At 42.3% G+C, this 16406-nt stretch overlaps 1 protein-coding gene across 2 annotated transcripts in view; it reads left to right on the top strand.

The window, feature by feature from the left end:
- AUTS2 (activator of transcription and developmental regulator AUTS2) overlaps nucleotides 1-16406 on the top strand; it is a 796238-nt gene that overhangs the window by 205669 nt on the left and 574163 nt on the right. For both annotated transcript variants that reach the window (XM_059829181.1, XM_059829180.1), the window contains exon 2: nucleotides 11129-11338. In XM_059829181.1, the coding sequence (XP_059685164.1) occupies nucleotides 11129-11338 (210 nt within the window). The remainder of the gene's footprint in view (nucleotides 1-11128; nucleotides 11339-16406) is intronic.

The following is a 16406-nucleotide window of genomic DNA, read 5'->3' as shown; positions in this document are numbered from 1 at the left end:
AATATTACCAAGCTCGCCTTAAGTGATGCAGTCCTCTGTGCCTGTCTGAGCTCTCTTCTCTCTCTCTCTCTCTCTCCTTATTTTCTAATCACTGTTCTTTCATTTTAGAATCTGCCTTCATCAGTCTTTTGTGTGAGGTTGTATGCCACATGCCAAGAACAGTGGTAGAGTTAAGTGGTTCCCAAAGAAGGAGAAAGAAAATCAAGAGGAATCTGAGAGAGCAGGAGCTTAGAAGATAGAAAAGGTAGTGGGTTAAGTAGTTCGACTTCTTGACCTGCAAGATGGAAAAGAGTTGTTTCAAAATAGATTTTTATTTTGAAAAGCTCAATAATTATAACCCATTATTATGTGGAGGTTTTTGGTTTGGTTAAAAAAAATCTGCAGGTTGGAGCATTTACCATCTGGCATAATCCATGAGTAGTTCTTCTAATTCTGTCCTTTCCCTTGCTCATTTCTGTATTGTCTGTCCAAAGAGCTAGGTTTGTCCTGCCTGCTTGCATGTGCAGAGGGATGCCTCCGGTTTTTTTGCATGCTCGTAAGGCTTCATTTGTGATACAGAAATAAATGACGTGGATGTTTCCATCTCTCCCTGTTCTCTCCCTAGAGAGCGCAGTTTCCTAGTTGTTTTTATCTATGTTGTCTCAAGGTGTTTTCTCTTGGAAAGCAGAATTCCTGGTCGAGTCTTGAGGCTACCGTGGCAGCAAAGCTAACCGCTTCTGTGGTGTCCCGACCCAGTTCCTTTCTGTGGCCATGATAGTGGCACGTGATTAGCGAGCACTGTGAGACCTTTAGAATACATTGGACTTTCCTGGTCCTCTACCATCTTTCTGGAAGACAAGGAATACAAAGGTGCTTCTGATTTGATTTACAAACCGTAATACATTTTTTATGAATGCTGAGTGCTGTGCTAATGAACGGTGCCAGTGTGAGAGCCTGGAGGCTGGAGTCATCTGTTTAGCCCTAGTGCAGGAATAGCAGGGATAAGAGCTGTCTAAGCCCACATCCATTTATTCTAACCCTACCAACAAGGGAGGATGCCCTTTAAATGTAAGATTTATCAGCCCACTAGCTCCTTGGCCTCGGTCCGTGGCCTGCCAACGAAAGGGCCGTTTGAATTATTCAGCGAACACCGTATGTATCTGGAGATGGAGGAGCCCGCAGTCAGCTTCGTGCCAAAGACTCCGCTGGAGGGAAATATGATTTCATTGCAGAAGTCTCCTGGTAAAGTTGGCAGGACATTGGGCAAAAATAAAGGACTGATGCTTTTGGACATGAAATAAACAAGGTTAAAAGGGGACATGTTCTTTACTTAAAGCTAAGAAAGCAATGTAATTTGGTCCTAAGACAGCATGTGTATTTTGGTGAGTTTATGCAGATCTTGTATAACTGTTCAGCTGGATTCTCTCCACCATGAAAATCCCAGTTTCTAAGGAGAAAAATTTTTGGCCCTGCACAGGCATCTGCATGAAACGTCGACAGTCCCAGCCCGTGCCCGCAGTCGAATGCATTTCTGCACCAGATCAAGGCGTTGCTGTGCATGGCTTGACTATATAGAATAACAGTGCTGTATACAAATATGGGATCATTATTGTAAATGTGCAACTGGTATGTTGTAGCACAGAGAACAAAACAAATTCACCTTTGTTTTAGGAGCTGGCGTAATGCTCCTCTCTCTCTGCCTAATCCGTAATCGTACCTGAGCAGTGTGAGAGCAGCGAAGCCCTCTTTGCTGGCATGAAGATTTCAAGTGAGCATCCCTAGGGACTCTTTTTCTCTCCACACCCCTTTTCTATGTCTTTTCATTCCTCAAACAAAGAAAATAAACACTTTGTGAGAATGTATATCAGGCACATTTATTTAAGGCCCAGCACTGTGAAATAAACCCAGGGCCAGTGGGAATAGATTTCCCTTGGCTGCAAGGGCTGCATACTGTGTGAGCAGTCTCAGGGATGGAAGTTAATGTAAAGCATGTCTGGGATGGAGTGTTTTGTTACCGGTAACACGGCTGTTGCGTTAGAAGCCCTCAGTGTCGTGGCCTGAATTCTGCCGGAGTTCGTGCTGGCGGAGCGGTGACGGGCCAGAAGGGCAGCCAGCCTGGGCAGGCACAGCCCTCTTGGCTGTGAGATCTGCCCTGGGTGCTTCACCACGTAAAAAAGGTTGTGGGTGTATGGAAGACACGTACTTACCGAACATGATTTGAGAAGTTTGAAAGACTGTACGCGGAGGAGTTGGAGAGAATGTGGCTGAGATGATGCCAGCGGAGGACACAGATTCCCTGCTGGGAAGGGCCAATTCTTGCGGGTATTTCAGACAGTATATACTCAGAAAAGGCAGAGTCACAGGTGTAATGAAGGTGATCTAGTCAAATCTGCAAGAAAGAGGTGACCTTGGCCTTTGCTAGCAACTTGTGTAAGACTTAGAAAAATGTCTAGAAAAAACGTGGTGGGACTTCTAGGCTGGCAGAAGCTGGATGGAGTGAGAGCTTCAGGATCTCTTTCTTTTGGCAGGAGAACACAGGTTTCTGGCTAAACCAGTCTGAGCAGAATCAGCTGTGTGTACTTTGCCTTCTACAAAACCGGGCAGCTTAAAGAAAAACAGTTCAGTAGCCCTGTAATCTAAGCTGGCATTGCTCAGCACTTTCTCGACGCTAGCTCCGAGAGTGGGTTTTTTCCTGACTCTAGTTGCACGGACTCCGGTAATTTGGATGACTGTTCTCCACACTGTAGCGTGGTATGGTATAGTATTTTGAGTGACAAAATTGAGAAAGGAGAGGGGAGGATAAGGCTGAGAATACCACGTCATGTTTGAAAAAGATTAAATCAATGAATGACGATTGCTCTGATATTCATCTTCAGGTATGACATCAGTTTTTTCCAGCTTTGATTTTGTAGGACCTCTTTGGCTCAACAGCTGGCATTGTAGTCTTAGATTTCAGCTAAACACTTATTTTGTGTAGCATCTGTAGGCTTAGTGAATACTACGAAAAATGTTGTATGAGGCTGTCTGTTTTGCTTTTCAGCTAAGTTGCTACAGCTGTTTTGTAGAACTGGGTGCCTTTGTTGAAATCTTGAGTAATTACATTCTGCCCCTGTCAAAGTTGGTGTGTGGGAGTAAGTTTTAATCTTTTGTATTCAAATACTTGAATAAAATTTCTTCTTAAACATGCTTTTTATCATGTCAAGGTAAAAATTTGAGTGTATGCTCTTATTCAGCAGTCTCAAAACAGGTAACAAATTTAAGGATTTTGCTAAAATCCCATTGAATGCAATAAGACTGAGACACACATGTAGGTGTAATTAAATGTGAGAAGATTAGGCACAGAAACAATATTACGTAGGCTGTGTGAATAATAACAAAGGAACAACACAGATCTCACTTGAAGTATCAAGTGTCATAAATTGTTGAAAAAGAGTGTCTGCATCCAAACACACAGCATGTTGAAGAAAGGCATGGTCTGTTAGTTGAACTTATGAACAGGGAGGGACATTTCTTTTGCTGAGTAAAATACTTCTTTTAGATTACTTCCTTAGGTCTAGTGTGTTAGTAGAAGTTGGTCACAGTTTACTTGTGCTAAAGAGTGACTGCTACCCCACTACAACAATAAACAGTGTAAAATCTAAGTACAAAAGAGTTGACAGCCATGTCTTCTTTAAGTAATGCCAGATAGGACACAATTAGCTTGTATAACCGTGGCTGAGTTGAGGAGTAGTATGTGTAGAGGATCCCTTGTTTCCATTTGCCTGAGGTGTGTACGTAGCAGGCAACTATGTATTTAAGTTCCTCCAAGTTTGGTTGGTTTTGCGTTTTTTTAATTTGGTCCTTGTGTTTTTATGAATTGTGATGCCACTGTTAATGATACAATGGCCTATTTTATTTCTTGAAGATCCTGAAGTCATTTACTCAAACGGGTTCGACTTACTCTGTGATTGGAGACTCTTCTCTTGTTGAGCCCCTTTCCTACCTGTTACCAAAGCTGGAAGGAACACGGTGAGGGAGGGGATTGCGGGAGGGTTTCCTCTTGCTGATATGAGTTGAATGTAGCTAGAATCCAGTCTTCCTCTGCCTCCATCTTGTATTTAGTATCTGGCATTGAGGGGGGCCATCGCACTACATGTTTTAGAAACAGTCATAATCTGTGTCCTTACAATCTGTGGTGCTTGCTATCGCCTGATCTGCAGGAGTGCCCGGCACTCCCAGTAGCTGCTGAAATCAGTGGAGGCTGTGCTTCTTTAGATTAAGTGCTCTACAGAGCTAATTTCTCTGAAAAAATCAAATCTTAGGTGCTTCCTAATGGGCGCTTAGAATTAGCAGATGTTTTTGACATGAACATGTCTGGACTGTTGTTGCCACTTACAAAATGGGAATAGTGAAACACCGTCATCTGGCTAAACACCTGTAAAATAGGTCATTGATACTTGTTGAGCGTCTGATACTATAGTGAGAAGCTGCATAGAAAAGCCCTTGAGGAAATTAATAATTGCGCATTCGGAGGAGGGTGTGAATGGACTGTAGGTAAACAAGTTTTAGGTCCACATGTTGGACAAAGAGGAGAAAACAAAATCCTGAGTGGCTGCTCATTAGCTGAATACCTTCCATTCTGCACAGGGAAATAAGAGCATGCGATCATGTAATTAAAGATCGTATCATGATGCATATGCACAAGAGGGCTGAATTAAGGTGGTGGTTGCAGCCTTAATCCTGGCCTTTCATAACTTCCAAGTCCTTGACTTCGTAACCTCAATAATGTTGCTTTAATGTAGTTTTTTGTGTGTAATTTAAAGTAGCAGCACCTGAAAAGAAACCTTCTGTTTATCAATGATATTGTTAACAAATGATTTGGGGATGAAAAATCAAAGCAATCTCTTTGCTACAGAAGCGCTTTTATAAAACATATCTCAAGCAGACAGCAACTTGCTTTTCCATTGTTTTGCCTTCATCTGTAATCACCACATGGCGTCCTGCAGCCTGGTACAGCATTTCATCTTCAGTCTGTTGCCCAACCTTTTTTGCACAATGCCGAACCACTTTGTTTTCAGATTCCAGAGAGATGCAGGAGGCAATGGATTGTGATTTTATAAAAACAAAGCAAACAAAACAAGATTAAACCTTTCTGCAGAGGTCTCGGGACTTGAAGAAATTGCTGGGATTAGTGGATGGGCTACTGCACCCACTATAGTTGACATCATGGCTCTCTTCGCCAAGTCACTCGTGTCCTAAAATACCATAATTTCTACACCTTGAGAATCCTTTTCTCTTTTGCATTGCACTTTGCACCTGCCTTCCTTTCTCCGTGGTGTTGTTTTAAAAGTGTTTGCAATTTTTTCCCCTAGAGAAATGCTTTTGAGGAGCTAATTGTGCATTCAGAAGAATACAGAGTGTGTTTAACTCTCTTACCTGGAGGGAAGTGAATGGCTATTATAAACAACTGGGTTTACTTTCTGATTTTGAAAGATTGCGGGGACTAGTCAGTGCATTGTTTTCAGACCTTTACATCTTGTTACTGCCAGCCCTAAAACAACAAATTACGAAACACGTGTGAGAGAGGTATTGAAGTTTTAGGGCATTTTCATCCATCAGCTATAAAACTTCTTCCCAAACAGAAAACGCAGTGTGAGTCGGTGAAGACCGTCAAGTTGCGATGGCGAATTGGGTACCCTCAGACTGGCACCGTTTCCTGCTTCTGAGGGGGTTTTGGTTCGGTTTGTGCAGCCGCTTGTGCGTGTTGCTCTAGTGGACTCCCAGCTGACGATACCCGCTGCGTGATGCTAACGAAGCTGCAGCATTTCTCGCCGCTGTACTCTCCAGGCATCTTAATTTCTTGCAAGCTAAACTTTTGTAACAAATTTTCTCAGCCGCTACGGAGGTGGTGGGTTTATCAGTGTTTGTGTTTGTGTGGTTTTTCATAGGAAGCTGTTTGGCTGCTTCTCGCTTCTCCTCACGTAACATCCCTGGCAAATGAAGCACTCCTGCGGCTGACAGCCGGGCCGAGGTGCTGAGTCTGTCTTACGGTTGTGTCCGTAACTTGGAAAGAATTTCAAATCAACTTTTGTAGCTAGTGAAAATGTATTCCCCCCCCCCCCCCCCTTAATTGGCTTCTTCCTTCTGCACTAGTGTTCCTGATCAAATGTGAATTGCTCGTACTTGAAAATGGATGAAAGGCTCCAGAAGAAGTACCTTGCTTATGATTCCAGTTGACGAGGATGCTTGGATGCCTGAATAGTGGACAGGGGCAAACTGGTAGATTCATGCTTGCTTCTCTATTTGTGTTTTAAGTGGAGCATTACATCGACATTTCATGACCGTTTAATAATTTCGGGTTTTTGAAAGTGTCTTATTTCTTTATACTTAATTTTATTGGTGGAGTGAAGGATAAATTGTTGGGCTCTGATGTAAAGCTGTTGTAGACTTCAGTGAGAACCTGAGGAGCACTGTAACCTGCACTGTAACCTGCTTTTGTTTTTAATAATCAGTTTTTAAAAGTTGTACTTTACTGGCGTCACATTCAGTACGAATTCAGAAAGTAGGTTCTTGAAACTCTGGAATCACGACGATATTCCACAAGGATGATTTGGAAAGATCAAGGCTTGAAATCCCTGAGCAGTGCCTGGAATGTTCATCCAGATAAGTGCCTGCAGTGCATTTGCTAGGCAGCGCATTTACAACGCTGCTTTTCATCAAGCGTTCCCACAGAAAAATCCAGTGATGAGGGGTGGAACAGAGCTGCTGTTGTACACGTGTAGTTTTTAGGTCGTCGACAGAGGGAAGGTGGCTGGAGGCAAGCGCAGCAGCGATGGACTGGCTCTCGGGTGAGATTCGGGGGGGTGAAGTGTGTACCCCGCAAAGCAGTGTGAAGCACTCCTCGGCTGCCGCTGAGGATCTGATTTATAGTTAATGAGCTGTCATTTACATAGCAAGAAGATGGCCTCTCCTGAAATAAATCAGGCATAGCTCCCTGAAAGCTTAACACTCGATGAGAATGCAGCGTGTCCTTCAAGCCTCCTACCTCAAGAAATTATCTGATGTACCCATGGAGGCTGCTTCTCCTCCCCTCACCAAATGCAGGGCTTGGATTGAAATTGTTGGTATTAATTGGAGCTGAGATGATTGCAGTGCCACCCCGTCAGGCTTCAGCAGCCCTCCTGCTCGCTGACGTCGCGGCAGGAGTCTGTTCAGCATGGGCGGCTCTTCTCCGCTATGGCACGTACGGGGGTATCAGGTTGATTAATGTGCCCAATAGAAATAAAACAAATGGAAATTTTTTTAGATTATACAGTACACTCATAAATATTAATGCACTTTTGTATTGAATTGCATGTAATTACATATTTATACATTTAAGTCACCTTCCTGATACACTTAAGGCACTTCACTGATGAAAGATATCTCTGAATAAGATGGTTTTAAACCATGCCTAATATGTTTGTAGGATTTATTTAATAATGCGTGGGCTTGTATGCTGGCAGGAGAGGAGAAAAACCTCCATTAAAGTCTGAATGTGTTGTTCACAGGGTCTGCTACTTAGTTTGAATCGACTCCATGGGTAGCTGCTGAAAAATACGTCTCGACATGAAATATTACTACATCTCCTTATCTGTGTAGATAAGGTCTGCGCAGTCCTGTCACCTTAGAGTAATTACAGCTTATTACTCTAATCATGATGATGCCTGAAGTCTGTAATTAAGATTGTGCTGGCTAATGTACTAGCACACGGCATGGTACAGCTATTGTCCTATCTAAACAACAGAAAGATAAAATTGGATGAGGGAGAAAGGGCAGAAAGTGGGGAAGTGATTTATGCAGGGCCACGGTTCCCAGCCAAGCGCCGCCTCCGCCGAACCCAACAGCTTCCAAGAGGGCGGAATCCGTGCGTGTCCTCCGCAGCCTCGTGTGCGCAGCTGTGCTGACGGCGTGTCCGAACCAGTCCCGGGCAGTTTGCACCCTCAAGCATGAGGGTTGACAGCCTATGTGATCTCTATTCAAGCTAATTTTAATACATCCTATCCACCTGCGTCTAAGCTTTTATTCTTTTAACATGTCCTGTTGCGGTCTAGTCTGCAGACGAAGAATTTAGTATCTCTTTCTATATACGTACAGATTTTAAGGCCAAATCATAGATCTGTTGAAAGCAGTGAAAGGTTCTACCATACAATTCAATAATACGGGGTTTTGACCCGCAGCACTCTGTAATTTTCTCTGCAGCGATGTCAGCTGGTGAAAAGCAGCTGGTTGTTCTGGAGGAACATGGTTGTCTAAACACCAATCTTTATGTCTAAATTTCATAGTAAGCCCACCCACCAAACTGGATTTAAGGCCCGCTTTCACAATTTGCAGAACTGCAAGCTGTGTACGTACGGAGCTCCCTTTCCTCTCCTTGGTCGTGAGCAGAAGAGGCACCTTATTTTTGGAGACTTCTGCAAATTGTTCCTTCTGTCTTGGAAGATACGTTTTCATAAAGTTTGCAGGCGGCTTTGTGAAGCTGGTGTCACTCATCTTTGCTGTAGGTATATACGCAGATTCTTTCATCCCAATTCTGACACAAGCTAAACTTTGCTTTAGGTGTATCTTGGCAATCCATGAACCTTTGTGCAATTGGCTAGAACGTGGGCTGCTGATGGAGGAGGTTATCCCAGATATGCCCGTAGTGATCTGCAAAATTTGACCCATCTTACACCGTCTTTAAAGCTAATGGGAGCTAGCAATGTCTTGATGGCAGTGCTAGCCCCATTAGATGTTTTATAAGTTTCTGGAAGCCTGCCACTGTTTCATTTAGATGCCTACCTGCAAAAAAGAAAAAAAAAAAATATCCCACAGAAGCTATTTAGTCATTAGGAAATATTTTTTTTCTTCCAGAAAGTTTCCCTTTCTTCACTCCTTCAACCTTTCACGTTTAAAGTGAATCCTCTTAATAGCGTTTCTATCTACAAATACGAGCTCTGTGTTTTAACAGAAGCTCTGTGCTGGTATAATGTGCTATTCATAAAGCACTGGATTTTTTGATACTGATGTGAAAAACCAAAGATTTATGTTTATCATTAGCAGCGCAATGGTAGTTATCGTAAGCCACAAATCTGTTCTATGATAAAGTATCTCATTGTTTCAACAGAGTGCGTTGAACAAGTTGTAATTCTGGTGCTTTTCTGCTGTGTTGAAGTTGCTCTGTGGGAATTGCAGCGTCACTTGGTTTTGCGATTTATTTCACGAAGTGTAGCCCAGCAGGGCCACGTGCGGGAGTCGCTGCGCGAGGCGCTCTGCGTTTGCTACCCAGGAGGTCAACGTGCATTCGTAATTGCTGTAGTTGCTGTTTTAAGAAGCTATTGATGATGAGAATTGGTGAAATATTAACCGTAATATATGACACCTGAGAACTTGCCTTCATGCATTTGTGGTATATATCTAAATCTAAAATATTCCTGGGAAAGGGGGCAGAAGATGTGCTCAGAAAAGTGATTCTTCCTGCTTTATTTTTCCTTCGGCTTGCTCTGTAGGATCTCTCAGCTTCTGTACAGTGCTTTTCCCAAGTAGATCTCAAAGCATGTTACGACCATTGGTGCTACTACTGGCTCTTCTTTTAATAGCTGGAGAAACCAGAGAACAGAGACGTGACGTTCTTAAAATGGTTTAAAATGGCTAAGGATGCTAAAGATTTTTTTTCATGAGCTTGGATAAAACTCCTAATTTTTCTGATCTGAGTAACACGGTGTGAAGAAAAGCTTAGGATATTTCCCATGGTGTCTTAGGTGAAGAAAAGGTAGAAAAAGCTTCTGTTCTGTACTACCTTCTTTAATGCTTGTGAAATTATTCTTTTTACCAAATATAAAATTTGAACGTTGACTGTCTTCAGTTTAATTAATGTTCTTACTGGATTTAGTTATGAATTTTGTGAAGCTCTTGTGTTTTAGATAGGCATTTAGGGAGTGTTGTTTAATTAAAGCCAAACTGATTTCTGCCTTTAGGCATGGTTTTTTTGCATTAAAAGGTGGCATAATTTGAATTATATTCTCCTGAACCTGAATCTTTTTGTGACACAGGGACAAGCAGCCCAATTTCTTTCCTGCTGTCGGTTATAATATTAAGTGACAATAAACAGAAGCATGAAGCCTTACAAGATCATGTGGTACTTGACGGTAGGGCACGGAGAGCTTTTGGTCAAAGCAGCCAGGCATGTTAATAGGGTATGCTTCAACTACTACACTATTTAAGTAATATGCCCCTTTTATGGAAATACTGTACTCTTATGCATGGAGATCTTGGAGTAGATGTGACTTAGCAAATTGTGTTTATTAGGTGCACAATACACATTGTAATTTATTCCTTTCCAATAGCTTCTGATTCTTCTCTCCCAGTGACCCTCCAGCCTTCTCTTCCTCTGCCTTTAATTTTCTGTTATTGGTGAATTTTTTTCAAGTAACATTTATTTGAAACAAAAATGTGAATTCTGTGTGTTGCAGGTTACCAGTAAGAAAATACAGTAGCTGTAGGCTAAGCGACAAAACTTGTGTTTATGTTACAAGACTTGAGTGTTTTTTATAGACAGGCATTGATTCTGGGGTTTAAGGAAGGGTCAATAACAAAGTTTTCAAATATAAGCTTTTTTTTTTGTGCTTTCCTCACTGCCCTGGGATTTGGAAATCTTCTGCTTAGGTCAGGCGTGACGGAAGCGTCCACTGAAGTCAATTGAGATCCATTGGCTTTAATTGGCTTTAGGTCAGCTCTTGCCTTGTCCTGTCAAATGCAAGAAATAACAAATGTGAAAAGCCAAGCCTTGTTTAAATCGAAGACGATTGTTAATTTAAACATTATAAACATATGCTGTCTTCTACATGCGTGCTTTTTTCATACGTGAGATGTGTTGGAGAATTAGGAGGTTGACAGTATGAAATCTAAAGGAGTACGTGTCTGCTTCTGTGCACTCGCTTCATCTCGCAGATATTATTTTGCATTTGCCTATCTTTTGATTAAGCGGACACCAGTGAAGACTGCTTTTTCCTTTTCTGGTGACTGCAGCATTGCCTCGAGAATGCTTTGCTGGTGACCTAGAATTGCTGCTTAAAGAGGTTGAGCAAATCGAAGCTGTATCTTAACCATTGTGTTTTTCTTCTCTTCCTTCCCCCGCTCCCTCCCTCTGCAGAAGGACATAGCTCTGAAACCTCAGGAACGCGTGGAGAAGCGACAGAATCCTCTAGCCAAGAAGAAACGGGAAGCACTTACCAATGGGCTGTCGTATCTTCCGAAAAAGAACAGACTTCACCACCACCAGTACAGCTCCGACCGAGAAAATGATCGTAATCTTTGTCAGCACCTTGGGAAAAGGAAGAAAATACCGAAGGGCCTCAGACAGGTGGGAGACAAGTTATCTGTTGCGGGGAGGGAGGGCTTTGCCTGTTGGCACATGGTATGTAGAAGTGGATTTCTCATTATGTGGGATCACTTGTTTGTTTTAACCCCTTTGTAGTTGTTTTCACTCTTGACCTCTCGGATGCCTCTTGGTACCATGTCCTGGTTCTAGAAAAGATTAACTAAGTGGGAAAGCAAGCGGTGTGTTGATGGTAGAGCTGAGTTGACTAATAAATGTGCAAAGGTTGGAAGAGCTTTCCATAGGCTGGCTCTGAGACTGTCAGGGCAAACAAATGTGGTGTCTCTTTTACATTGTTAGGCCAGCTTTGTGCTACAAATATGCCTTCTTGCCTTTCGACTTTGTACAGAGAAGCATAAGGCCCCCTCTGAACATCAAGGGCAAGGTGCGGTAATTGCGAGAGGGGCAGCTGTTAATCAAGACAAAGCTCTAAGACTGATGACAGTGCGAGGAGCTCATTTGTGGGATGTCAGTGGTACCGTGTGTGCTCTTTTGGGTAACTAATCACCTACCTGTAAGCAAGAGCTTTCTGCCTTCCCAATGCTGGTGTTCCCTTACTGTGGTGGCTGTGGTGCATGTGTGACAAAAGTGAGCACGTAGCATCCAGGGTTGCAAAGCTTGAGGCTGGAAATCTGTGTTTCTTCTTCAGGACTGTGTTGTGTTTGTTATGATTTTTAAAAAAGAAGAAAGCGTGACGAGTGTGATTTCTCTAGTAAGCAGGATGCAGAAGAGAGCATCCATGTTTTGCTTTTTTGAATGAATAAATATCCCTTGTGTGTTTGTTTTATATAAAAGACTACATTATATAGCATGTGCCTGTATGGTCTTTTGGCTCATTGTCTGTGAAAATGAAGTCTAAAGTAGCAGTAAAGAGGTTAGCTTTGACCTAAATTTGAGTGATATTAATGACTCTTCAACCAAAATTTGTATGTCTAATAGAGATGGTTGATATTCATTGAATGAGTCGTCATCCTTGTTTGGTGCAAACCAAACATTGTTCTGCAGAGAATCTTTTAGAATACTGAGAATTCACTGCTGCTCATTTTGTGAGCTCAGGGAAATGGGAGGAACATTGAGGATGACAAGTACATTGACTTGTATTCAATTTTGATATTCAGAGTTACAGAAGCTGGTAAAAAATGTTTTCTTGATTATTTTTAAGCCTATACTGTATATAGAACCACGATTAGAGATTATAGAGTGCTTCAGCAAAGCAAACAAATTGTAAAATGCCTATTCTACACTACCACGCCTGTTAAAGATATTTCTTCTAATTTAATTTTACTGTGTTTCTCAAGGGAAGGTGGGGAAACTCTTCAGGATAGCTGATGCAATTGTTACGGTATAAGTAGGTTGCTGTGTTTCCTAGACTGTTTTCTATGTTCATCTACGCGGTCTTCACCCTGTTCCTTTTTAGTATGTCAAACGGTAAATGTATGTGCTGTGCGCAGTAGGAACTGCCCTTCGTAAAAGCTGACTTTTTGCACTATTTGATTCCCCTGGCGTAGCTTACTGTCAGGTGAAACCTTTCTGCCCGGTACTTAGGCAATGAAGAATCAGCCTCGCTGCTGGTGGAGGTTATTTGTGAGGTTATGTTTTTAAGAATAAATATACACTGGCTTGGAAGGTATTGAGTTGACAAATGTCATGGAAAATGGTTTTCCTTTTAGCTGATAAATCTGAGTACTCTGTTTAATTCCTGACGGATAAGGCAGAGATTAAATAAAATATCTTGCTCAATAAAAATTTAATACATTTGGTAGGAGTATAGCTCCTTAGATAAGAACATTTTAGTCTCATGAACAGTTTTGGTGCTGACAAGTCCAAGAAGCTTTGGCACTTAAACATGGAAAAAAGATGTCATGGAAAAGACTATAAAGCTTATTTGAAAAGACATGCCCGCAACCTTTATATATAGTATTTCTGGTAAGCATTTTCTGTCATATTTCAAGACGAATGGTGAAGACCTCAAAAAAAGGAGGAGAATCATTAAATTCTGAGGATGGTTTTCTCTGATCGTGTAACACTTTTCCTGCTAGAGCGACTCTCGGCTGCACACTTCGGGTTTGTTTCCCCACTGAATTCCTGGGCTCTCGATGGGAAGCAGAGTTGCTTGTCAGCCTTCTCAGATGACAACAAACCAAGAATTGGGCACACCGGTGTGTTTTGTGCTTGACAAGTAGATGTATATGGTGCCCTTGCCATGTTAGGGCTATGTATTTCATACCTAAATGATGTATCTCGCCCCTGTTGTCCCCGGAGGAAACCTGAATTGTCACATGTCGATACGAGAATTGGATGGCAGGATGCAGTCTCGACGCTATCGCTTGCATTCCCGTGCTGGCATAAGACCTTGGCTGCAGTCTGTCCCCACTGGGAAATGTTTTATACCTGGAGATCTTGTTCGTTGTTTTACCAGCAGTTAACAGTCCTGTCTGGTACGCCTTTCTGCGAAATCTGTTGTCTGCTGGAAGTAACTCTCACATGCAGGATTTACGGTATGAAGCTCCCTCGTCAAATAGATTTACTTGAAGTCAGCTATTGGAAGGACTGCTAATTAGTTTTCAGAGAAAATCCTTGCAGTATTCATGCAGGTATTTATCCAGCTATGCTGAAATGCCTACAGGTTTATTGAAATCCAGAAAATGTGAAACTGTAGGTTAATTAAGGCTCATATTTTACTAGCGAGAAGACTTTTGAACTCTGCTTTGTGAGCTTTTATAAATGTACTTATTAAATGCCTCAAGGAAATTTTAGTTGGCGTTAAGCAAACATAGGACTCATCAGAATATTTCTCCAGCGTTTTAAATTGAATTTCCTTTACGTTAATTGGTGATGGCGTGTTTTTCTGTGTTTTCTGTAAAAATCACTTGGAAATCTTAAAAGTGAACATTTTTAAACTAGTAAAAGGGTGGCAAAAATTTTGGAGTTTTCATTCCTCGAGGTTCAAGGTGGATGGGGCATACTGGGAAACAATGAGTTTTTGTTGCAGAAGGAGTGTTGAGAGTATTTTGATAGCAAAAGGGAAGGATCATTTCTCTTTATTCAGTGAGTGTGTGCTTTGGAAAGAGCAGAAGACGCTGACTTTTGCTACCTCTACCATTTCCTGCGTTGTTTTCTTTATCTGCTGGGCGATTTGTATGCCTTCTTGCAGAAAAGGATTGTCTTTGGCATGTGGTTCTAAACCAGCAATCTCTGTGCTGGGCAAGTGGTATATTAGTTGGCTTACGTATATACGAGAGCCAGCTCTGCTGGGCTCTCCTTCAAGTGGCTGATTCCAAAGACACTTGCAGAGTATCAAATCCCAATCCCAGATAGTGTGTGAGTGCAAGGAAGGAGACAAACTGGCAATAAATAAGGGGCAGATATTGAATAAAGGGAAGAAAACTCATGATGGAGAGATGAATGAGGAGGTAAGTTTTAATGAGATAAAGGAAAAATGGGAAGAACAGCAAAAAAAATACACTGCTGACTCTGGCAGTCATCAGCTGCAAGCATTATGGACTATTAGCTTTAACCTTGTAGTCCATTACATGAATCAATTAAAGGGGAGGGAGGGAAGTATTGAAGCTTTTCCTTCTCAGAATTAAGTCCGCGATCCCCTTGGCAGTCTCACCCTGAATCTATACATCTTAAATTTGAGACTGCTAAGGCTTTTGATGGCTGATCGGGATGGTCGCTGTCATCCGCTGTCATCGTCGCTTGCGAACGTCACGTCGTTAATTGTGTTGCAGATTTACTTATAGCACGCTTGTCCTTTGGTGCAGGGGTGCTTGCGTGCTTCAGTGCAGCAAATCTCTGGTGCGGAGGGTGAAATAACCGCTGTGTGATCTGCATTTAATCACGCCTACAGTCAGGCATGGCTTTTGCACGCTCTTAGACAAGCCTATACGTGACAGGTACTGAGAGCGGAGCGGGAGGTGGGTGTTAGCTGTACGGTTTGTGGTGACACTGGTCGGGGAGCTGAGCAGATGGGTTTGATTGTCACCGGCAGCGTGATTCCAGTGAGAGCTGACTGTGGTGACAAGCGATTTACAATGTGCTATTTACAGTTTGGGTTTGCAGTCTCTCAATGACATCTGAGTGCTCTTTAGCAACTGCTTTCATTACTGCTTTTCTAAGAGCTGTTAATTGAAAATGAAATTGTGGGTGGGCTTTGGGAGTGCAATAGCAGCTACAAATATTATACGCAACCACAGAGAACTGTTAAATTTCTTTGACTCCCAACTTGTAGCTCTGTGCTGCAGCAAGGGAAAAAATGTGTATATATTGGTACGGTTTGAGGTTAGACACCTGGAAATACTGCATACAACGTGCATACACCCGTAATGAGTGAATGGGTGCTTGAATCTCCTTTTACATAGCTGCTGTGATTTGGGATTCCTTCACTGGCAGCCAGTGGAATTCAGTCATGGTAAAACTGCTGAAGATCAGGAAGGAACCTGGGCCATGAAGATAGCTCAGGCAGGACAACAGAGGGGTTTGCAAGCCGTGCCGGCTGCGTTTGGGCTAGTTGTGCGCTGTTGGAGGTCTGGCTTTGTGTGACTGAAGTTAAAGGAAACATTGGTACTGAATTGTCGAGTGTGGGACAAACTGGGATGCCTTAGGAGTACTACCAGTTAGGCATCGAGTCAGCAGTGATGCTGCCATGCGTTAATGGAAAGGGAGATAATGATGCTTTCCACTCCGTTGGTGAAGAGCGAATTATTCTTTTATTTCAAAACACTGGCGTGACAACTTTGGAATACCAGGTTTGCTGTTTGTGTTGCAACTTACAGCATGATTTGATACATGCAAGCATTGCCAAAAGGTTCGAGTAACCCAAAGCAAATGGTGCAAGCGACAGGATTTGCAGGGGGCACTGGTTTAATGAATCTTTGTCTGCTCTGTGTAGGTATCCTGTCATCCAACAGCATTGTTTCTTTCGATTTTTTTTGTCAATCCATCTTACTGACAGCATTTAATTTGAAAAAGAAGCTATGAAATGATGAAAGAAAATCAGATTTTACAGCACTGAAAGTATAGAAAGGGCCGTATACAGGTGTAAGTGTGC

Source organism: Gavia stellata, chromosome 25 (assembly GCF_030936135.1).
Source record: "Gavia stellata isolate bGavSte3 chromosome 25, bGavSte3.hap2, whole genome shotgun sequence".
Classification (NCBI taxonomy): domain Eukaryota; kingdom Metazoa; phylum Chordata; class Aves; order Gaviiformes; family Gaviidae; genus Gavia; species Gavia stellata.
The sequence above is the reverse complement of the archived record's forward strand: the minus strand, read 5'-3'. Positions and strand labels throughout refer to the sequence as shown.